This window comes from Quercus robur, chromosome 6 (assembly GCF_932294415.1).
Source record: "Quercus robur chromosome 6, dhQueRobu3.1, whole genome shotgun sequence".
NCBI lineage: Eukaryota > Viridiplantae > Streptophyta > Magnoliopsida > Fagales > Fagaceae > Quercus > Quercus robur.
The window spans coordinates 36,126,082-36,150,967 of NC_065539.1; the positions used below are offsets into that span (position 1 = coordinate 36,126,082).

General features: G+C 36.7%; 1 protein-coding gene across 1 annotated transcript; it reads right to left on the bottom strand.

Moving 5' to 3' along the window:
• Positions 1-1,085: 1,085 nt before the first annotated feature.
• LOC126689708 (metalloendoproteinase 2-MMP-like) lies at positions 1,086-2,018 on the bottom strand. Its single transcript, XM_050384904.1, has one exon. The coding sequence runs from the start codon at positions 2,016-2,018 to the stop codon at positions 1,086-1,088; it is 933 nt and encodes a 310-aa protein (XP_050240861.1).
• Between the last annotated feature and the right edge of the window lie 22,868 nt (positions 2,019-24,886).

A 24,886-nucleotide genomic window follows, 5' to 3' on the forward strand; every position in this document is an offset into this window, starting at 1 on the left:
AAGCCACAATTAAGGCCCCAACTAAGCTTTCTTATTTCCTCAAAAGCTTTTGTATACTGACTTTGGCATCGGAGGTGTTGTGGCAAGCACCACATCGGTGACCCCCTGAGGAAAGCCTTACACTACATTTGCAGGTACAGTGACAAGGATTCAACTCCATCTGGATGACTACTGACGATTTTCACATTATTAGAGAAGATTTTTTTTTTTTTTTTTTTGAGATACATAAGTAAAAATACATACAAAATTATATGGTATAAATAAGAGATTATAATGCTATGGCATGGTAGACTGGCCTCTATCGGTGACCAAAAAAACAAAGGGAGGATCAATTGAGACAGTTTGAGATGTTCAAAAAAATAAAATAAAATAACCGAAATGAAAGGAGCAAATGGATATAAATTAGTTGAAGTTGAACATAAAATTAAGCACAAAGAGAATGAACAAGATCGAGGTCGTTAGTAGAGCAGGCGTACCTAAAATTTGTAGGGTCTAAGATGTTGGATGAACATTTTTTTTTTTTTTTTTTTTTTTTTGAGAAAAAGGCAAGGAGGATGAACGGACCATATTGGCAACTGTTTTTGCAATTGCACTAGCTTGTCATTTTTTTACTTTCTATGTATGTTGAGATTGGGGATGCTTTCCAATCTTATATATAGCTTTTGCTCATTTGTACTATCTCTTAATATTCTCTCTTATGGTGTGTGTAGTGTCTATATATATATATATATATATATATATATAGTGCAAATGGATTAGCCTAATATCACTTAATTAATTAAGTCGGCTAGGTATTAGAAATTTTTGTTTTTATTTTTTTATTTTTTGAGAAGAGGCTAGGTACGTATTAGAATTTGAGAGCAAACCAAAAACAAGAGTCTTAATAAAGGGAACATTTGATTGCAAGTTATTATCACAACATTAATAAAGGTTACACAAGGTGGATCCTCAATCCGATCATATAATTATGGCGTAAGCCTTGTAGCACCACCATCACGATGTATTTCGATAGTAGATGGCAAATATTTTATTCTCTCTATATATATTAGTACGTACGTAACTGAAGATTCCACCATCTTGGACACTTAAACATTATATAAGGCTTTAATTCCATTGATATCATCTTTGTCCAAACCTTTGGTCCCTCCTGGAGAAATGCTAGGCCACATAATAGCCCCTTGAACTTTGCTATGTCCGAGCCCAAGAAGGTGCCCGATCTCATGCAAAGCAACAGTCTCCAAGTCAAATTGACCAGGAACAGCTCCCACACTCCATTTTTCATCAGCATCATAATGGAATCTTCCATCAGTTGGAGCAAAAGCATGGGCAAGGACTCCACCAGTTCCATCAAAAGGGGACCCGTCTCCATGATCCCTACTTTGGAAACCAATTTTGATATCTGCCTTTGTGTCGTCTTGACCTCGCGAGAATTTGAAGTGTGTGTTGGCAGCCCATTTTTGAAAAGCTTTTGCAACAGGGCTCATGGCTCTAGTTTGGGTGCCAGGGAGAAATCCATAGGTAAGGCTGTACTTAGAAGCTGGCCATTTTTGCTTTCTAGGGAAGAAGGTATAGTGACTAACAGTGTGTAAAGAGCCATGGTTGTGGTCATGTTTTTTATTGTCTGAACGCATCCAATTTGTACCATTGATGATATCAGCCACACCACAACGAGGCATCATCATGTTGGATACTGTTTTGGCATCCAAAGTCCCAGTGGTGTTGAGGTGGAAATTTAGCTGGTAAGTTTTAAGGGCCGACTCTAGGGGTTCATCGAAATCATCATCATTGGCATGGTTTTGCTTTTTGGAATGGCTATAGTTCAAGTAACCAAATTGTTCAAGGTAACTTTTTAGGACTTTGATGCCTGAGACATTGTCACCCTTGTGACATCCTTGTAAATGCTTGAGAAAATCAAAGGGTGACGATTTCTTGTTATTGGTGTTTCTTGAAGTTCCATGAGAAAGAAGAGGAAGGAGGAGGAGAGTGAATAAAAGGAGTGAAAATGCTTTAGAAGCCATAGCTGCAAAAGTTTGAAACGTAAGCACTTTGTTAAATGTTGTGAAGAAGTGTTTCAGTTTCATTGCTATTTATAGATATTATTAACGGGTGGCTTCTTGAGAGGTATTCTAATTATTCTCATGTGAATGCAAGGTTGATTCTTCTTCTACCATGGTGGTATGACTTTTACTAGCAAGATAAGAGATTGAGAAGTGACCTAGAACTAGAAGTGGCCAGCCACTTGGGAGACTCAAGGTCTAGGGGCCCTTTTTTTCCGAATTTCTACAACTTTTAAAGTAATGCCACATACCTAACTGTAGAATTTGACATTTGTAATTTGTTGTGATGATAAATTGTGATTTGTGAAACATCATTTTTATGTAAGCTCACTAAACACTATAGAAACCATAATTCATTATACACTAATCACAAATTACCAATTAAATATTTTAACATTTTATTATGTAGAGTGACTTGCGGAAAACTTTTTCAAAGCCTCAACAATTCAATAACTTTAAAGTTTCCTTCAATAAAAATACATGTCCTTCCTCCTCCCCCAAGCGAATTTACTAATAATAGTAGGTCTTTTATTGAAAACATTATTGCATGATCTCCTATTTTGTTAAAATTTTAAATAGTAACTGAATTCATATAAAATTATTTAAGACCATAATAAAAAGAAAGCCAAATTAGTAAATATTTGTTTAGGGAAAAAGTTTAGTTACAAACTTGGTTGTAGCCAATAACTACAACTCCAATGCTCCACTCAATATATATATATATATATATATATATATTTATTTATTTATTTATTGGAAATGAATTTTGAAAAATTATCATTGGATTGCATTTTCTTTTTATATATTATATACTTACAAAATTTTTAGAAGATCAAAAATCAATAGCTATTTCTCAATTAAATATTTAAATTTCAAGTTTTTGTAGTTTAAAATTATGAATAAAAAGTAAGTTTATAGATTAAATATTAAATTTATTTTATAGAAAAGGTTGAATAGTAAATAAACAAGAGTCAAATGCGTATCACATGTGTTATACTTAATTATGGTTTTTTTTTTTTTTTTTTGGCTGAATACTTAATTATGGTTATTGGTCATAACTAACTTTGACTGGAATATTTTCCACTAAAATATGACTTTTGGGTTGTGTAGAAAAGAGAAGAATGAAAATTCACCTCTGTATTTATTTTGGCTGGAAGTCACGGGGATAAAATCATGACAAAAAGATTATTAAAATAGAAAACCTAGACAAGCGGCCAATGTTATTTATAAACAGTAAATTATATCTCATGTATGCTCAAAAAGCTAATACCACTTATTCGAGGGTCTTAGATTGTGTTTGGCAATGGCTTAAAAAGTCAATTTTTTACCATTTAGCTTATTTTTGCTATCATTTAATTTATTTTTGTTATTATTTATGAGTTTTATTGTACTTTTGGGTACTATTTATAGGTCTCACTGTACTACTCAGCTACTTTTTAGCTTTATTTATAATACTTTCAGTAAAAAGTTTTTAATTTCAATTAAATAATCTAAGCTCGTACCAACAGTTTGAAAACTAAGCTTTTACCAAGGTTTGGCAAACATAATCTAAAGCATAAGTTTAGAATGTACATAATGAGATGATAATTGATAAATAAAACTAGCTTTATCACACGCAAATGCGTCAAGAGGGCTTTTTTTATTATTATTTAAGAAAATATATAGTATCAAAAAATTTTATTCATACCAATTCAAGGTTTATGTGTTACCGTGCAAAAAAAAAAAAAAAAAAAGTTTATGTGTTAGGCAAGTAACATTTATGAATGCTCCAATCTCCAAAATAGTCCAGAGTGAGATGAGACCAAGCCACGAAAAATGAACATTGAAATAACATGGAAGGCATTATTCAATGTGTGGGTTTAGGTGGGTCCAATTTTTCAGGCTAGATATTATCTCACTACCACTATTTTTGTGATTGACAAACGTACAAATCTCACTTGGCTAACGCATAAAACTTAAATGGGTATGAAGAAAAATGTGAATGTTATAATTTTGTTTTTGAAAAAAGTAGAGTTTGTCAAACATAATCTAAAGCATAAGTTTCAAATGTTGGTAATTGAATAATTGATAAATAAAACTAACTTATCGTACGCATTACAAAGGTGTCAAAGGGCCTCCTTTTTCTTTTATTTTTTTTCTTTTTTTCCTCTCACTTTTGAGAAAAAACATAGTATTTAGAATTTTCATTCATACCAATTCAATGTTTATGTGTTAGCCAAGTAACATTTATGCATATTTCAATCACCAAAATGGTCCGGAGTGAGATGAGGCCAAGCCCCCAAAAATGAACATATATATACAGCCAAAATTGAAAAAAAAAAATTCAATTAGATTTTAAATTAGAATTAAATTAAAGTTTAATTTTACGCCATATGTCTCATCTAATTTAAAATATTAAATTTTTATGTCAGGTGAGTTAATTTAGTGTAAAAATAATGGATTTCAATTAGAGTTTAATTTTGTGCCACATGTTCATCTAATTTAAATTTTTTAATTTTTGTGCTAAGTGAGTTAATTCAATGTAGAAAATGAGAAGACTAATAAAATAAACCTAGGTAAAATATATATATATATATATATATATAAACCAAAGCTCAAAGAAAATTTTATTAGAATCAAAATTAGATTTTGCCTTTATTAGCTTTACATACAAATTAAATTGTTTAAATTTTTGTTGTTATTTTTTTTCTAAACTAATTAGTATATTTTTTGCACTATTTATTTAGATATTTTGTATGTGAAGATCTTGAACGTAATTGATGGTTTTTAGACCCCTTAAAAACACAATTGATTTAACCTAGGTAATTAACCAAGTTGTTACTTAGTCTAATTTAACAAATCTAGGTTATCACAATACCAAAGATCATATCATGCAAAGCAGCGGAAAAATAAATAACACAAGATATGATCACCCAGGAAACCAAACTGGTAAAAACTTGGGGAGAATTTAACCTAGCTATCCTCAAGGAAAACTTGAATCCACTATCTTGAAAGAAACGAAGTTCATACAATAAGATTTACAAGCCCCCACGCTCGACTTCTTATTGCTACCAACCAGTAGAATTTACTGACACGACCATGTGCAAGCTCTAAATTCACGGACTCCTTCTTTCTTGGATTCACCACCAGATACAAGCACCCCCACTTGTGTTTTCTTTAAGCTTCAATGGCAGCAACCGAGTTGATCATCAAGGTATAGATAGATCTTTTCCTTGAAAACTTTAAATTTGTGTAAAGGAAAGCTCCTCTAGATCTCACAAGAGATTTATACAAACCGCAATATAAGCAACACTAAAACACTTGGCAAATTAGAAAACCCTAAAACGTTTTAAACAACTAGGGCTAAGTTGGAAATTTGCAGAAAAAAACATTCTGCTCGAGTTTCGATCGATCGAGCCAAGCCAAAATGCATAATGCTTTCTGCATTAGCTCGATTCCAACTTTACATAAAATCCACAACTTTGAGCAAAACTAAAACACTTCTAAACACATTGTTTTGATCTTGGTTTGCCAACAATACACATTAGAGTTCTAAATACATAAATACCTAAGTCTTTAGAACCTAACAAACTCCCCCTTTGGCAATCCGTGACAAAACACAACTAGAAGCTCAAAGTTTACAAAATAAAAAGCCCTTTACAAAAATAATGCTCATAAAACAAATTCAATCCTAACTACTATCCATCAATTGCAAGTGTAGACAGCAGCTCAATTGAATCAACCTGTATATTTCCTGAAACACTAAACAAAATGCATAACCGCATGTGTGGAAAAAATACAAGTACACAAATTAAATTCTTGATTTCAAACAACACACAATAGAGACATATATCAATGAATACCTCATAAATATAAATCAATAAACAGTTTGAAACAAGAAACAAATAAGGTAACAAAAAAAATACTCCCCCTAACATGAATATCCCATCAAAAAACATGGCAAGAGCTAAAAAAAATAAAATACAGTGTGAAGCACCTAGATACAATCTATACTCCACAAGCTCCAACCAATCAAAATACTCTCCCCCTGAAAGACAAAACTCTACAAAATACTCCCTCTTTTTGTGACGGAATGCCAAAGGGCAAACAAAATCCATCATTAAAAGGGAAGCGGTGTGGAAGAGCATCTAAACTACGCCAACTCCGCACGCAAGGCACGGATCTCATCAAGCACGTCCACCAAAATTTGTCCATGAGCCGCCTAAACTGTTAAGACATGATCCAACGTACGATGAATGTCTGAAGCATCCGAAGTAGTCGATGGAGGAACATCAACATCAGCATCAGCAGCAGCAGCACCCGACGTCTCAGCAATATCAACACCTGTAGAAGAGGGAGGAGGGGGAATAGCACTAGATGACGCATCTCTAGGACGCGAAGGAGCAGCTCGCATGTGAGCAGCCCTCTGTCTAAGAAAGGTGGCACCTATGGGAGCAACAACATGAATAGGCTCACCAAAAGGGAAACCATCTAGATCCAAAAAGAGCAAAATCATATGAATGAAAATAGGATAAATAAGCGCATGCCCTACGGCAGAACTCCTATGAACCTCATTCAAAGAACAAAGGAACAGATGAGGGAAACTGATAGACACACCAGAAATGAACGCATACAAAAACACACATCGCTCTAGAGGGATGGTGTGGAAATGAGAAATAGGCCACAATGAATGACACGCTATCCTAAAGAAAAGATAGGCAATCTCGGTAAGCTCAGCGGACATGATCCGAGGATCAGAACCCCACTGGATAGATGACCCAGTGATGTATGACATGACAACATCTAAGGAGGGCGACTTATCATAAGGATAGTCAGGCTCCCGAACAACCGGAACCCCAAGAGCCTCAGCCACTACCCAAGGGGTAATGGTGAACTCAACACCTCGTATCCAACTCCTAACAAGGGTGTTGGAATCATAGATGTGGCAAGAGAGGTTCAAAAAGAACTCTCTAATCAGGGCAGTCGGGGGTGGATGATCTATCTCTAAGAGAGGTAACCAACCTCTAGACTCAAAGTTAGCCCTAATGGCCGAATCAATCTCATCTAAAACCACAGCACACTCAGCCCAAATCTTACGCTTACTGTTCAAGGTCTCAAAGGCTTCTCGATTTCTATCATTCCTAAACACCTCACTCCTAGAGGGAGACTTAGAGGAAGTGGAAGGAGTCCTATGGGCTCTAGTTTTCCTAGGCATGGTGCTAGGATAAGGACCAAAACACAAAGCAAAGAAAACAAAACAAAAAAAATACCAAAGGTAGACTGTAAGTTAGCACAAGGAAAAAAATATAGAATAAAATCTATATGATGCATGAACAAGTTAAATGGCATGATGCATGTCCTAATGCAGTGCAATTAAGTTCAAATTCACAAAATTGGCTTGAACATAGAGGTTTTAACACAAAAACCCCAAAATTTTGAAAAACACTTGACCAATTTGAAAGATATTGACTAATTGATCATTTTACAAGATAGATTTCAGAAAATAATGACCAATTACATCAATTAAAAAAGTCAATTTCATCAATTTAGCCAAATTGAACAAAATCCCCAATTCGGATCAATTACAAACCCTAGAATTTTCAATTTTTCACAAATCCCCAAATTGATCAAATTAACCAACATATATCATGAATATAACAATATAGAAGTAAAACCTAATGATCAATTTCAGAAAAAGTGGCTTGAAACATCAAAAACCCCAATTTGAAAAGTGCCGAAAATACCCAATGAAATGCATGAAAAATGCATGAAATCATAAAATAAAATGCAAAAGGAAGGGCATAAAGGACTTACCGGCTTAGAGAGAGGAAAACCTTGCAAAAATTTCGAAGGAAAACGACAAAAAATCCTTAGTGGAGCCTTGCCAAATCGGAGAGAGAGAGGAAAGTTTGAAAAGTTTGAAAAAGTCCAATCTGACTTTTAAAAACAACTTGATTCACGAGTTTCGATCGATCGAAAAACAACCTCGATCGATTGAAACAGACAGAGACTTTAACAAAACAATTTTAAAAAAAGTTCGATCGATCGAAAATCAGTTTCGATCGATCGAAACAGTCAGAGGCTCTCTCAAACATATTTTAAAAATTTGATTGATCGAAAAATAGAATGTATCGATCGAAATGGGCAGAGGCACACTAAATTTGAGAAAAAAACACAGTTTTTGAAAAAAAAAATTCAGAATCAACTCACAGCATTGAAATTGAAGAACAAAATGCATGAGTATGTGATGATGTGTTTTTCAAAAACAAGAATTTAATCCCAAAATTCCCAAAGTTAAAATTTCTTGCATTCTCCATAGATTTTCAAGCATCAAATTAATTTTGCACAAAATTCAAGGTATTTGCAAAACTTGGTTGATCAAACCATAAACACACACAATAACATGTACAAAGATTAGCAAAGAGTAACTTGTATAGTGTGTGCAACTAGCAAAAACTTGAGATACATGTGAGGTGATATATGAAAAGCAATCAATCACAAAGTCTACAAAAATCATCACATAGAATTTGAAAGAAACTATCACCTAAAGAGTTACATCATATAACTCCCACATCTCCTCGATCATAAGCTTGCAATCATGTAAGTTTCTTGAATTTTTGCCTCATAATATACACACCAATTTTAAGTCATGTGATTTTGGCATCAAACCTAATAGTACACACCAATTTTAAGTATTTAAGCAATTTTAAACCGAGACTTCACCTTATATTCTTTTTGTGCATGTGCTACACTTTCTCGAGCACAAAATCTTATGATATGCAATAAGGTGTTCATGATTGGCTAGTGAACAGTGGTGAGATGGTTATTTATGCCTTTCTCTAAAAATTCAAGTTCGACAGTCAAAAACATGTGACTTCAAGATTAAGACAGAGTAATCAAAAACAATAAACATCTTTCCCACACAACATGCACTACAAAGTTTCAATTAGTAAAGTGCAATAATTAAGCTCATCAAAGCTAAACAAGGTACAAAAAACATGTTATGTGAAAATAAATTAACCAACCTTGTTCTCAAAAACCAAGAAGAATAGTACCAAACACAATTTGCTTCCTTTTTCTTCCCATTTTTTTTTTTATTAAAAAAAACTAGAATGAAATGCATGAATGTTATGCAATGCAAACCCTAGAACACAAAACAAAAAAAATCAAAACCAAAGAACCATGGTCACAAAAGGTAGAGCAATGAAGCACAAGGACCATGTCAGGAAGACTCAGTTAGTTCGAGTCTTTTGTATCCAAAACCTTTTAAATGCATCATGAGCATTGGAGTTCTTATTCACATGGGAATGATTACCAACTCCAGGATTGGAATAAAGGTTTAAAACCTTTACCAATTCACCAATGAGTACCATAGGATCTTGTGCTTGAGGCACAGGTACTTTTGGTTTGTTTGCTCTCTTTGCAGCATGTAGCTTGTAACAGTTTGGACGTATGTGTCCAGACTTTCCAAAAAAGTAACAAACCCATGCAGGCTTATCATGTGTCTTGTCCTTAGATAAGGTAGGCTTCTTAGACTTAGACTCTCTCAGATCAACCCTAATCTTCCTATCTAATGAAACTTCTATGGGTTTAACAACCTCACTCACAGGGGGTTTGACAGTCTCACTCACAATCTCACTCACAAAAGGTTCAGAGGAAGATGAAGGGATAAAGTTTGTGGAATGGGGAGCAGACACAGAGATGCTTTCAACATAACCTAAACCAAATTTGTCAGAAGGAGACTTTTGAACACTCAACATTTGATCAAGTTTAGAACTAGTAGATCTAGCAACAGATAAATCAAGTTCCAAAGATTTAACTTTATCAAGCAAAAGCATATTCTCAGTTTTCACATTGTTCAAAAGTTCAGTAGTATCAAACAGTTTTACAAGCAAATTCTTCTTATCAAGCTCAAGAGATTCAATTTTCTTCAAGCCAAGTTCAACATTCATAGCATCCTTTGCAGCAACTTTGCAAAGTTTATTATAGGCCTCTTGAAGATCTGCATCTTTAGAGAGTTCCCCATCGGAAGGGTTCTCTTCAATAGATATGCTTTCATCGACTACAGTAGTAGCGGTGAAAGCAATGAAGTTTCCATCCTCATCACAATCAGACTCATTATCAGAAACTTCACCATCACTAAGGGTTACAGCTATAGCCTTACCCTTAGACTTCAAATAGGTAAGACATTCAGATTTCATGTGACCATACCCTTGACATCCAAAACACTGAGAACCCAAAGAGTTATTAGAAGATTGACCAACTTTTTCTCTAGGTTTATCATTATTGTTAACCTTAGTGGGATCATGCTTCCTAAAGTTTCTAGGTTCAGCAGTGTTCGTGCCTCTTGCCTTTCTCTTACTATTCCTGAGAAAGTTTCTAAAGTTTTTGGCAAGGTAAGCAATCTCTGTAGCAGAGAGCTCATCATCAAATCCACCTCCTTCAACATCATCAACTGACTTAAGAGCCATTGATTTGGATTTGGTAGTTTTGGGTAGATCCAACTCATAGGATTGAAGAAATCCTACAAGTTCATCAACAGGGATGGAGTTCACATCCTTGCTTTTAGTAATGACAATCACCTTGGGTCTAAAGTTTTTAGTTAAAGATCTAAGAATCTTCTTAACAATTTTAGGTTGATCATAGATTTCACCCAAGTTAAAAGCAGAATTAACAATATCATTCAATTTAGCATAGAATTCATCAAAAGATTCATCATCAGACATTCTAATGCTTTCAAATTTAGAAGTCAATTGCTGCAATTTATTGATTTGACAACCTTTGTGCCTTTATGCACAATCTGGAGGATATTCCAAGCAGTATGAGCAACCTCAACATTAGAGATTCTCTTAAATTCCTCTATGGAAACAGCGTAGAAGATAGCATTCATAACCTTGCTATTGAACGCAGCTGCTTCTTTTTAAGAAGTTTCCCACTCACTAATAGGAGTAGTGGGCTTCTCCCATCCATATTCAACAGAGTTCCAGACTCTCTCATCAATCGATTTCAAGAATGCTTTCATCCTTACTTTCCAATAAGCAGCAGAAAAATAAATAACACAAAATATGATCACCTAGGAAACCAAACCGGTAAAAACCTGGGGAGGATTTAACCTAACTATCCTCAAGGTAAACTTGAATCCAATATCTTGAAAGAATCGAAGTTCATATAATAAGACTTACAAGCTCCCATGCTCGACTTCTTATTGCTACCAACCAGTAGAACTTACTGACACGACCACATGCAAGCTCCGAATCCACGAACTCCTTCTTTCTTGGATTCACCACCAGATACAAGCACCCCCACTTGTGTTTTCTTTAAGCTTCTATGGCAGCAACCGAGTTGATCATCAAGGTGTAGATAGATCTTTTCCTTGAAAACCTTAAGTTTGTGTAAAGGAAAGCTCCTCTAGATCTCACAAGAGATTTATACAAACCGCAATATGAGCAACACTAAAACGTGGCTAGGGTTTTCCTTTTATACTTAGGACAAATTAGAAAACCCTAAAACATTTTAAACAACTAGGGCCGAGTTGGAAATCTGTAGAAAAAAACATTCTGCCTGAGCTTCGATCGATTGAGCCTAAGCTTCGATCGATCGAGCCAGGCCGAAATGCATAATACTTTCTGCATTAGCTCGATTCCAACTTTACATAAAATCCACAACTTTGAGCAAGACTAAAACACTTCTAAACACATTGTTTTGATCATGGTTTTCCAACAATACATATTAGAATTCTAAATACATAAATACCTAAGTCTTTAGAATCTAACAGTAATAAATTGTAATTGAGCTAAACGATTCCATGCACCTATCTCCATTCAATTTATATAGGAGATACTATTAAACCAATTTATTCTTTTATTTAGTAGAATTTCATGGACAGTGATAGTGAATTGTTATTGTATATGTAGTGTCAAATAGTGATTTTCAGAATTATATACATATAGCAGTGTAATGAGAAACATGGCATAATCAATATCATTAAAATTGCAAGGAAAAATAATTTTAGTAACTCTAAATGTCCTAGTCGAACTAATTTTCTATATATTTAATAACCCAAACTAACATTAATAGCATCACTACAATTTATCATTCTTGTGTGTAAACATAAATTACAAATTAGTTGAAATAATATGGAAGTCATTATTCAGTGAGCGGGTGTAGGTAGATTCAATTTTTCAGCCTAGATTTTATCTAATTACCACTATTTTTGCAATTGACAAATGAATAAATCTCACTTGGCTAACGCATAAATCTTAAATGGGTAAGAAGAAAAATGTGGGCGCATAGCAATGAAGTTAGTACTTAGTTATGATAATTGGGCATAATTAACCCTGACCGGATTATTTTCCACTAAAATATGACTTTTGGGTCGAGTAGAAGTAGAATAATATAAAGAGGAAGTAAGTACTTTGTTTTCACCACAAGTATAAGTGTTTGTGAGGCGTGAGGGGTAAGAATCAGGGTTCAAGTTTCTAGGAGGAAACTTCACACACATATACACTTAGATTAGGTTAAAGAAGAATTCTATCTTGTATTCCAAAAAAAAAAAAAAGTAATTTGTTTTCGCTGTTAATTTTTTAAAATTATTTTTGGCAATTTGAAAATGAAATAATAGCAATACCACTTAGAAAAGGACTGAAAGTCTGAAACAATAAAAAATGATTATTAACTTCGCTATGTTCACAACGTTTTCAGAACATTTTCACAACAAATCATAGTTGGTAAATTGTTATTGATTCTAATATAAATCTGTCATTGAAATTACTTTTTGTCTACTAATAATAACCCATAAAAACTTACAATGTATGATTTATTGTGAAATTGTTATGGACATAACATTTCTCTATTATATTTAGTTGCTCACTTCCTCTTATTGTTTGTTCTCTTTCTCCCCTTTCTCCTTTTTCTGTTGTTTGTTTATTTTTGCTAATTTTTTTAGATATTATATTTACGATTACAAATAAAGATAAGAAGAAGAGAATTTATGATGTCATAACTATTTTTGACTAGATTAATTTTCCATTCAAATAGCACTTTTGACTAGATTAACTCTGACCGGATTTTTTTCCACTAAAATTTTGGTTTGAGTAGAAGTAGAATAATATAGAGAAAGTGAGTAGTTTGTGTTTCACTGTTAATTTTTTAAGATTATTTTTGGCAATTTGAAAAGGATAATAGCCACTAAGAAAAAGGACCGAAACAATAGAAAAATGATTATTAACTACTTCAGCGCTGTGATATATAGTTTGATGGATCAAAAAACTAATACTAAAGTTATTATATTTATATGGTTGCTCTTATTCTTTGTTCTCTTTCTCTCCTTTCTCTTCTTCTCCTTTTTTTTTTTTTTTTAGATATTATATTTACCATTATAAAAAAAGATAAGAGGAAGAGAATTTATGATATCATAAGTCATAACTATTTTTTACTAGACTATTTTCCATTCAAATAGCACTTTTGGGTTGTGTAGAATCTAGAATGTAGAGAGAAAGTGAATTTCCACTAAAATTGGACTTTTTAGATTGTGTAGAAATAGAACGCAGAGAAGACTAGAAGAGTCTTTTGAAACACAGTAAAAGTCTTAACGTGAGGTACACTCTTAGGCCAAAATGATATAGTAGTTTAACAACATGTTTCAGTTTTTAAACAACATTATATGCATTTTCACACACTTTCTTATCCACACGTATTTCAAAAAAATACAATCAAACTAGAACAACTTTACCAAACAGCTCCCTAATCTCTAAATTTTTTTTTTTTTTTTTTTTTTTTTTTTTTGAGAAACAAACACACACACACAAAAGAGAGAGAGAAAGAGGTTCTAACACAAAAGCACACCACAACTCCACTCAAAAGTCATGGTAACTTTTAAGAGAGGATGAGGCAAATTATACTATACACAACACGCTCTCTTAAGCAATGTGGGACACTCTTAATCTCTGAAGTGGTTCCTCTTTGATGATGGGAGTGGAAATTTTCTGTATTTATTAGTCTATTCTAAGTTCTAACATAGCATTTCGGGGTTCCATGGTCACTCTTTTATACATTCTACTAGTCTCTTCACATGCGATTTGCGCGTGCGATAAGGCTTTTTTTTTTTTTTTTTTTTTTTTGATTTGGTGTCATAATTGAAAGCCTTATACATATATGGGTTGAGTTCAAGTTACACATGATGTAACTCTAAGCAATGTTATACCACCCAACAACTTATTATAGAATTCGTATTTTGAAAATTCCACCATTGAATTACATGTTCTATATGTTCTAAACACTCAAGCCAATTTTCATGTCAATTGGATGTTATCAACCATTTGATCTATAAACTTATCTTTTATGCATTATTTTAAACTACAAAAATTTGAATTTAAACAATTAATTGATGACATGGTTATTAATCTTTAATCACCTTAAAATTTTGCAAGCATAGAAAATATACGAAGATAATGTAATCTAACAATGAATTTGTCAAAATTTGCATCTAATTAAAAAATATTTAGTGTAACTTGAACCCAACCATATATATATATATATATATATATATAGGGTTGGGTTCAAGTTACACCTGGTGTAACTCTAAGTAATATTACATCACTCAATAACTTGTTATTGAATTCATATTTTGAAAATCCAACCATTGAATTACATGTTCTATATTTTCTTAACACACATGCCAATTTTCATGCCAATCAAATATAATTTATCATTTGATCAATAAATTCATTTTTTATGCATTATTTTAAACTACAAAAACTTTACTTTAAATAATCGTTTGATGACATAGCTATTAATCTTTGATCATCTTTAAATTTTGTAAGCATGGAGAATATACAAAGAAAATGTAATCTAACGGTGAATTTATCAAAATTCAGATCTATTAAAAAATATTGGGTGGTGTAACATTACTTAAAGTTACACAAGGTGTAACTTGAACTCAACCCTATATATGTAATAGCTCACCTGATTTGGAATTGCTTCCCCAAATCAAACAGTTTTTTTGCAGATCGCACACACTCTCTCTCGTCTCTTCCTCTTCTCAACTTTTCCTCTTCCCAACTGAATGACTATTCCTTTCCCCTATTCTTTATTTAGATTGTACAAACCTCCTTTAAAATAAATAAATAAAAAATTTTAAAAAAATCTAAATTTGCTTTTGCAAATCAAAAACTTCTAGCGGGATGAAAAATTACAGTTATACATATCAGCACACCTGTACGGGACATGATCCCGAGTCCATTGGGCCTTGGGCATTGGCCTAAACAATCTCTAGGAACATCACCAAGCCCAAGTCTAATGGTGAGCCAATTTCATTTTGGATGCATGAGGGATGAAGAACTCAAACGCTTGCGTAGATTGGTAAGGGATTTGGAGTTGGAGGAAAAAGGTAGGCGTCGAAGAAGAGAACATGAAGAGTGTGCAGAGGGGTCAGCAAGTGTGGGGAGTAGCCACAGAGAGGCGTCCCATCAATCCAGGTCCTATTAACACCGAGACCAGTCTCTCAGGAGTATGCAAATAGAGACTCGATTTCCCCAGAAGGGCAACGACCCTAGAATGCTGCCATGGATGCTATAAGCCGAGCATTGCGAAGAGCTGCTCGATTACCGTTCTCAGGAGATATCAAAGGGGCACCAATGTCCAGTAGATTTACTAGACCTCCATTTAACTCTTATGATAGGAAGACGGATCCAGTAGCACATGTAAGCCATTATGTCCAAATGATATCTTTGCACAGTCATAATGACACGCTGATGTGTAAGGCGTTTCCTTCAAGTTTTAGGCCCACTGCTCTAAGGTGGTTCAATAGGTTGAGGAAGGGCTCGATTCATAGTTTTGCTGAACTGATTTAAGGGTTCGGGGTCCGGTTTATGACCTATAGCCGGGTATCGTAACTAATGGACGCATTGCTATCTATGAAGATGGGAGCTAAGGAAACTCTTCGCAATTACACTAGCCAGCATTGGGAACTGTACAATGAGATCGGTAAGGGAAATGAAAAAATCACAGCAAGCACTTTCCGATTGGGATTGCTCGAGGATTCCGAATTATGAGATTCGCTAACAAGGAGGCCTCCCGAGGATATAAGACATATTGAAGAATACAAAAGGTTAGAGGATGATTGGCAGAAAAACAAAGGCAAGGCTCCAATCACGAGCCAACCCCGGCAAGGGGGTTTTCATTCAAGACCCTAGAGGGATTTGAGAATCTAGGAATTGGGCACTCAAGCGAGGGAAGTAAATGTGACATTTGAAAGAGCCAGTGCACAGAATTGTGGATCGAATTAAGAACGAACCATACTTTCAATGGTTGAACAAGATGGGGTGTGACCCATCGAGAAGAAATCAAAATCATTACTGCACTTATCATAAGGATAGAGGGCATACTACCAAACAATGTAGGGTGTTGAAAGATCATTTGGAGTAGTTAGTAAGGACGGGGCACTTAAAGGAGTTTGTTGTGGACCCAAGAAGTCAAGAGACAGAACAGGGTGCCCAACCTCGGGGGAATCCTCTTCCACCCCTTTTAGGAGTGATAGAGGTCATCCATGCCACTTTAAGGGGTACCCTAGTGACCCAGAGGAAAGGGATACTGGCAGTGGTTCTGGTGAAGAGTTGTCAGGATGAGCAACCCTCCGAAAAGACGTTGAAGTTTACTTAGGAGCCCATTGCCTTTGATGATAACAATCTGGAAGGAACGACCCAGCCACACGACGATGCTTTGGTGGTCACAGCCCGAATAAATGGTTTTATAGTGAAGAGGGTGTTAGTTGACCAAGGAAGTGTGCCGAAGTAATGTACCCCGATATGTTCAAAGGGTTTGGCTTGAAGAATGAAGATTTTTCTAAGTACAATAAACCCCTAGTTGGGTTTGATGGTCAGATGGTGATCCCTGAGGGGTAGATTTTGCTCCCCGTGAACATGGAAGGCAAGGAGGTAATGGTGACCTTTATAGTGGTCAATTCATTATCCCCGTATACAGCGAGATTAAGCAGAAGGAACCTATTGAGGAGGTTCCCTTATAGCAATTACAAAAACCCCAAAAGGAAAAGGGGGCTAGCTATGCCGAGGATTTAATAAAAGTGAAGATATTGTTAGAGGAGGATAGGAGTTTCCAAATAGGAGATATTGTTACTGCTTGTACAGAATATAAATGTATTTGCTTGGAGCCCATACGAGGTGTCTGGGGTAGATCCCGAGTTTATAGTTCATAGGCTCAACGCGGGTCCATTATTTCCTCCCAAGAAGCAAAAACCAAGGAGGTTAGCTAAAGACCACGTTGAGGCTATCAAGCAAGAGGTAAAAAAGTTAAAAGAAGCAGGGGCAATAAATGAAGTTTTCTTCTCGGAATGGCTTACGAATACTGTGGTGGTGAAAAAAAAGAATGGGAAATAGAGGGTTTATGCAAATTTTACCGAGCATGTCCGAAGGACCCTTTCCCTGTACCGGAGATTAATCAGCTAGTGGATGCAACATATGGATACCCGAGGATGAGTTTCCTAGATGCTTTTCAAGGTTACCATTGGATTGTCTTGGCTACCGAGGATCAAGAAAAGACAGCGTTCATTTCTCCCGATGCTAATTATCACTATACTATGATGCCATTTGGTTTAAAAAATGCTGGGGCCACTTATCAATGGATGATGTAGAGGATGTTTAGGGATAAGATTGGGCATATGGTAGAGGTATACACTAATGACATGGTGGTCAAGAGTAAAGTGGAAAAAGGGCACATCGATGATCTTAAGGATGTGTTTGAAGTACTTCAACAACACAAGTTGCATCTTAATGCCGACAAATGTGCTTTTGGAGTGGGGGCTGGCAAGTTCCTCAGGTATATGATCACACACCGAGGAATAGAAGTCAATCCCGACCAAATCAAAGCTGTAGAATACCTCAGATCGCCGAGCAATCCAAAGGAGGTCCAGGTGCTAACCAGCATGATAGTTGCACTAAACCGGTTCATTTCTAAGTTTGCAAAACAGTGCCATCCATTTTATCAACTTTTGGAAAAATGGAGGGGATTTCAGTGGACCGAGGAATTTGAAAAGGCTTTCCAGGATTTGAAGGAGTATTTAATGTGGGCACCTATGTTGTCAGCTCCAAAGCCTAGTAAGGATTTGTTCATGTATCTTTTGGTATCCAAGCATGCCATAAGTGTTGTGTTACTAAGGGACCAAGGTGTACAGACGCTAGTATACTATGTAAGTAAAACTCTAGTCAACACTGAGACGAGATATTTACCCCTAGAGAAGTTGGTGTTGGCTTTAGTTCATGCCACATGGAAGTTGCCTCATTATTTTCAAACCCATACCATCTACGTGTTAACCGAGTATCCCCTACAATCATTGTTGAAGTGATCTGATTTCACGGGCAAGATAGGCAAGTGGGGAACCCGATTGGGCGCTTTTGATATAAGGTACAGATCCAGGAGTTCAGTGAAGGGTCAAATTCTTGCTAACTTTGTTGCAGAATTTTCCCCGAGAATGAAGGTGGAGATTGTTTGTTGTATGAAGGTCCGGCCGTAGAAAGTATTTGTGGACGGTGCATCTAGTGCACTGGGGGCTGGGGCAGGAATTGTTATCATCACGCTGGAAGGGATAAGGGTGGAACATTTCTTTAGATTGGGTTTTAAGGCTTCCAACAATGAGGCTGAGTATGAAGCCTTATTTGCCGGACTAAGAGCTGTTTTGAATTTGGGTGCCTGGGAAGTGGAGGTTTACTCAGATTCTCGGTTAGCTGTTAATTAAGTGCAGGGAAGCTTTGAAGCCAAAGATACTCGGATGATTGATTATTTACGGTTGGTAAAGCAAATTATGAATCAATTTCAGAAAGTAAAAGTCATTCAAATTGCTAGGGGGTAGAACCAGCATGTCGATTCTCTAGCCACCTTGGTGTCATTGCAAACTGAGGAGGTGCTTCGGCTAATCAAGGTGGAGGTGGTAGCAGAACCAAGTATTGATGCAAGGGTTAATGTCTCGATGGTTACTATGTCTAAGCCATGTTGGATGGATCCAATCATTGACTTTTTGGCCGAGGATCGACTACCAGCTGATTGTAAAGAGGCAAACAGAATGCGCTAGATGGCGGCTTGGTATTGGTTGTCAGTAGATCGTAAATTGTACCGAAGGTCTTTTGGGGACCGTACTTACAATATTTGCACCCTAGTAAGGTTGAGGAGCTCTTGACCGAGCTCCACGAAGGGGTATGCGGTAGTCATATTGGGGGACGTTCATTGGCCAATTGAGCAATGACCCTGGGATTCTAGTGGCCACAAATGCACAAGGATGCTACCAAATACATCCAAAAATGTGAGTAATGTCAGAAGCATGCCCCTTTGATACACCAACCTGTAGGAAGTTTGAACCCTATCAGTAGCCCATGGCCCTTTGCATAATGGGATCTAGATATTATTGGTCCATTTCCCTAGGATACGGGAAATCGAAGATTTGTTTTGGTAGCTGTGGACTATTCACAAAGTGGGCTGAGGTCGAGGCATTAGCCTATGTCTGTGATGTAGATGTTAAATATTGTAACAAGATTTGGAGTGCCAGAATCTCTAGTATCTGACAATGGATTGCAATTTGATAGTAAAGCTTTCCGAAAGTTTTGTAGTGACCTCGGTATTAAGAACAGATATTCCATCCCGGCATATCGGCAAAGTAATGGCCAGGCTGAGGCTATTAATAAGGTGATTGTGAACGGATTGAGGAAAAGATTGGAAGGAACAAAGGGAATGTGGGCCGAGGAGTTACCAAATGTATTATGGGCATACCAGAAAAGCCCTAGAAGATCCACAAGAGAAACCCCGTTTTCACTGACATACGGAGGGAAAGTGGTGATACCAAATTGAAGTGAGCTTGTGCAATGCTCAGGTCTCAAGATTTGTCCTAGTTGAAAATGAGGAGCTTATGGTAAAACAGTTAGACTCGCTAGAAGAACACTGGGAATTAGGTTTGCTGAGTATCAATAGAAGCTAGCTCATCAATACAACCAGGATGTCAAAAATAGGGAGTTTAGCACTAGAGACTTAGTGTTGAGGAAAGAAGTGGGGAACATCCGAGATACCAATGCAAGAAAGTTAGCTCCAAATTGGGAAGGTCCATACAGGGTTACTATTACTTGGAGGATATGGATGAGAGACCACTCCCCAGGCCATGGAATGTCCAAAATTTACGAAGATTTTATCACTAACTTTAGGAGGAATTACAAGTTACATACAACTATTGTGTAAAGAACAATGTTTATGCGTGTATGTATAGAGGTCGAATTACCTTTCTTGTCTTCCTAATCTCTATTTTTCTAAGAATAGAAGCTTATGCTCAGTTCAATCCTTATCACCAAACAAGTGGAAACCTTATTTCTATTTTTGCCAAGGACAAGCGCCTGTGCTCAATTAGATCCCTATCACCGAACAAGTGAAAACCTAATCTCTATTTTTTATAAGGATAAACCAGTTCACCAAACAAGTAGAGTCCTTATCTACATTTTACTTATGGCAAATGTGCTCAATTAGGGTAACCTTTAATTAATTTAACCCTTATCACCGACCACTAGCAAACCTTAATTAGTTACATAATCAGCACAAATGCACAAGAGTAAAATATAGCAGAAATAATTTAATAGCAACGCAGAAATTATTCATAAATATGACTGAACTAGATGTCCTATCACCACATTATGGTGACTAACTAAATGAAATAAAATTAACACAAACTAAAGTAAAATCAGTGTTTCGTCACCACATCCCAGTGACCATAAGCAAACTGAGCAAAGAAAAAATAATAAATAAAGAAAAGAGAAAGCAAAAAAGTAAGGTAAGTTAAACATTTTCTACGGGCTTAAGTAGTAGGGTTAGTAGGCTGAGGTGGGATAGCGTCCTCGGCAGGCTGTGTTGGTACGTCCCTGGCAAGCTAAGCAACAAAGAATGGCTGAGCTTGAACATCCTGGCAAGTTGGGCACCCCACGTAGCATTAAGGTTGCTGGTGACTTCAAGATCAATTAACTCCCTTATGCACCAACTCCCTCATGTTGGGAGTATCCTCTTCATCGTCAACACCCAAAGGATTTTGATTGGGGGGAGGAGGCTCCAGAAATGGTATTTGCTCAAGATTCCTCAGTGGGGAATCATCGGGCACTCCCATGGCTTGTAGAGCAGCCATCCATCCTTCCCCAAACCCATGCCTCCGTGCTTGATAGACAATTGGTTCCACGAAGTTTTTAGCATCTGCAAAGCCCTCGTTGTGCCACTTCTCTTCACAAGTTTCAAGGGCCGCCTTTAGGTTAGCAATCTCATCAACCTATGCCAAATTCAAACTCTCCACTTCAGCCAACTTAAGCTTTGTTCCTCCCAGCTTCACACCCATCTCTTTCAGCTTCTACTTTGCCAGTATCTGAGCCTTCTCAGACGTATGTCCCCTATTTTTGGCAAGCTCGGCAGCCTTGCCGTTATCCTTTGTAATGGCTACAACAACATTCTTCAAAGCCTTTTCTCGGTCAACATCCTCAATAGCCTCCTTCAATTGGTCTTCTATTACATGAACTAGTTGTGCGGCCCGGTAATACAATAATGATAAACATGAAAAGAAAAAGAAATACAAGTACATTTGTGCAAGAGAGAAAAAGGTGTGTATTACCGCTATCGTATGTCACTGCAACCGGGCAGCTAAAGACTCATTGGTGCCACCCGAGAAAAAGTGCACATCCTTAGGAAGTTAAAGGCCCTACACCAAACTTCGGGCAACTTGGCCACCCTCACCTTATGCCCAGGTCCTAACACTAACCGTCACGGGAAGAGGCTTATTCGTGAGCCTGAAGATGGTCTACCAATCCACATCTGGGTGGGAAGAGGATGCCACATTAGACCCGACTTGCGCGGCCAAACGGGGGCCACTAGTAGGTTCCCAAATGACTATGCCCTCTAATGTCCGAGGTGGTAGGGTTTTCGAAGGAGCATCTGAGACTCTTGGCGGTTGGTCGGTTGTGCGCTGCCTATTCCAACTGCGGGTAGGAGGAGGAGGAAGGGGAGTCTGACTCCTACCTTGGGTTTGTTACTGTTGCGCTGCTGGACGGGTGCTAGGCAAAAAACGGTTAAGGGTCATTGATCTTTTGACCACCATCTCGTCTTCGCCTTGATTGGTGTCTACTTTGGAAGAGTTTACCAACTGGGCTACTGCTTGCTCGGCTGTCTGAACTCGGGCTTAGGGCTCCTCAACAGGTCTATGGACTATATGATTCTAGGACACGAAATTTGCTGAATTGTCCCTCACAGGTACTAGTGATTCTATTCTAACTAGTCGGGGGCCAAAATTTCGAGCTTCACCTACAATGAGATTAGGGGGAAATAAATTAGGATGCCGCACGTCAATGTACAACAATAAGGGGCTATCCACCAACAGGGCTTGTCCGAAGGGCTGCCAAATGGAGTAAACTGGATTACAACTGAGTATGAGATGAGATGCTCAGAGCTACCAGTCAGAATTCACAAATATCTCTAATTGGAGCACAAAATTTAGATCTCTCACATGCACAACCCTGATGTCCGGCTTAAACCTCTTGCCTTTTGCACCAAAATAAGACGAAAATGGGTTATTACATGTTTCAATGAAAATAAGGGCGAGCAAAGCACAAAAATGAAAACAGTTAAATATGCACGGTACCGACCAAAATCACATGGCAAATTTGGGCAAGTGAGCTCGCCGGCAAGCCAGTTGCTGCTCACTTCGACATACTCTCCCGCCGAGTTTCTGTTAGAATTGAGAAGACACGATATGAGCCGTACCCGTACATCCCTGACCTTAAGGTAGTAGTCAGATTTAATGTTACTGCATAAATTGTATATAAATTTTATGTCATGGTAGTCTAGTTGTAACCCGTAGATTTGGTTTAATTGACTGATACAACTTACTACTCGATAAAAATTAGGGGGAAGTTGGTCAGGACATAAACCGTAAAACCTAAGGGTACCGAATGTTAGGGGGTCCACGGGAAAATCTAACCACTCCCTCCAAAATGGCCATTAAGGAAAAAAAAAAAAAAAAAAAAAAAAAAAAAAAAAAAAAAAAAAAACTACATAAGGGTGTCGCTGACGAACGATGTCACCCTCATGGCAAATAAGCAACATCTACGTCCCTAGGAATATCATAAACTACCCTAAAATTAGTCAAAGATTCTTCTGTGTTAAGAAAGTGTGAGTAACCCATTCTTAATTCTAGAGTGAGGAAAAGAATTTGAATAAAAAGAAAGAAGGAATGAAGAAACTTACTGGGGGCTCTAGGAGTTGGTGATCTTGGTTGGAGAATCTATGCACGGGAGGAGTATGCTTAGTAGAGAGAAAGTTGATGGAGTAGGGGCATGAAAAAATAGTATGAAGAGTTAGAAGGAACTATTTATAGGGAGAGAGCATTTAATGAAAAAGAAGCGAGAAAATATTTTTAAATTCTTTTTGCAACTCCAACACTCATGGCCTCGGTTCATGAACCGTCAGGTCATGATTGCGGTTAGACTTGACAGCCTGACATAACGCTCCTTTTAAAAGGGCATTAATTCATTTAATGACTGACGGTTAAGCTTCCCGAGGAGTCTCCAGCCTGTCAAATTGTCCTTGATTCGTTCCCGTAGCTGGACACAAATCAAGAGGGGGCTATTGTACGGGACATGATCCCGAGTCCATTGGGCCTTGGGCCTTGGCCTAAACAATCTCTAGGAACATCACCAAGCCCAAGTCTAATGGTGAGCCGATTTCATTTTGGATGCATGATAGGCAAGCCCATAACAATCAGGTATGACTTGGTCAGGGATACATTTACTCAGGTCAGCCCATGATCTCAGCAGCTCGGTATTGCCTTAGGAAGTATCACAGTTGAGCAATCTATTAGAGGCTGGAACCAATACCAATGCCATTACCACTATTTCTAATGAAGCATATTCCTTGGCAGGAATGATTAAATCGGAGCCCACCACACGAGTGAGGCCAAAATGCAATCATGAACACCTCACCAACCTCAAGCTATAAATAGGAGTGAGTAGAGAGAATGGGGGGTTGATCGGGAGTAAAAATAGAGAGAGAGAGAGAGAGAGAGAGAGAGAGAGAGAGAGAGAGAGAGAGAGAGCTTTGCCCATAAAGAGAAGTCTGAAGGGGTGAGGAGAGAAATTCATGGGGGTTGTAGGGTGCAGTTAATATACCCAATAAGGAACTACCCATAGTAAGAAATTCAAAACCCACCTTACAAATAAATTGTGAGCCCAAATGTTAGTCCAATCCATTAAGGGGATTTTTGGGTACGTACAACACTGACTTAGTAATTTCATTCATGTACAATTGCAACTATTTACAACACTATAAGAACAGAGGAGTCCAATGGAAAAGGCCTTAAGAGTGAAACCTCCTAGCTCCTCCTCTTAATAAAACCATTCTTTTCAAATACCCCACTTTAATAAGGATCAAATTTATAAGGTATTTCATCCAAATCTTCCAATGTCTTGGTCAAACTAATGTGCTATATGTTTAAGAGAAATGTTAATGAATGCCCTAAGCGCATTGGTTTAGGAACTATTTTTAGAAATATTGTATAGGAAAATAATAAAACAATTAGGTCATGTTTGGTAACTATTTTCGTTTTCTGTTTTCATTTTCTTGTTTTTAAAGAAAAAAGAAAAAAACAGATTTTTTGTGTTTTTAAAATGAAAAACACATTTGATTAGTGGAAAAGAAAAAAGCATTTTCTATCATACCTTTTTATTATCAAAAATCTATGGAAGCAATAGTAATTTTATGGCATGAGGTTATATATGGGGACGCTGGGACATAGATTCATACGAAACACAAAAAATACCCATTTGACAATATCAATT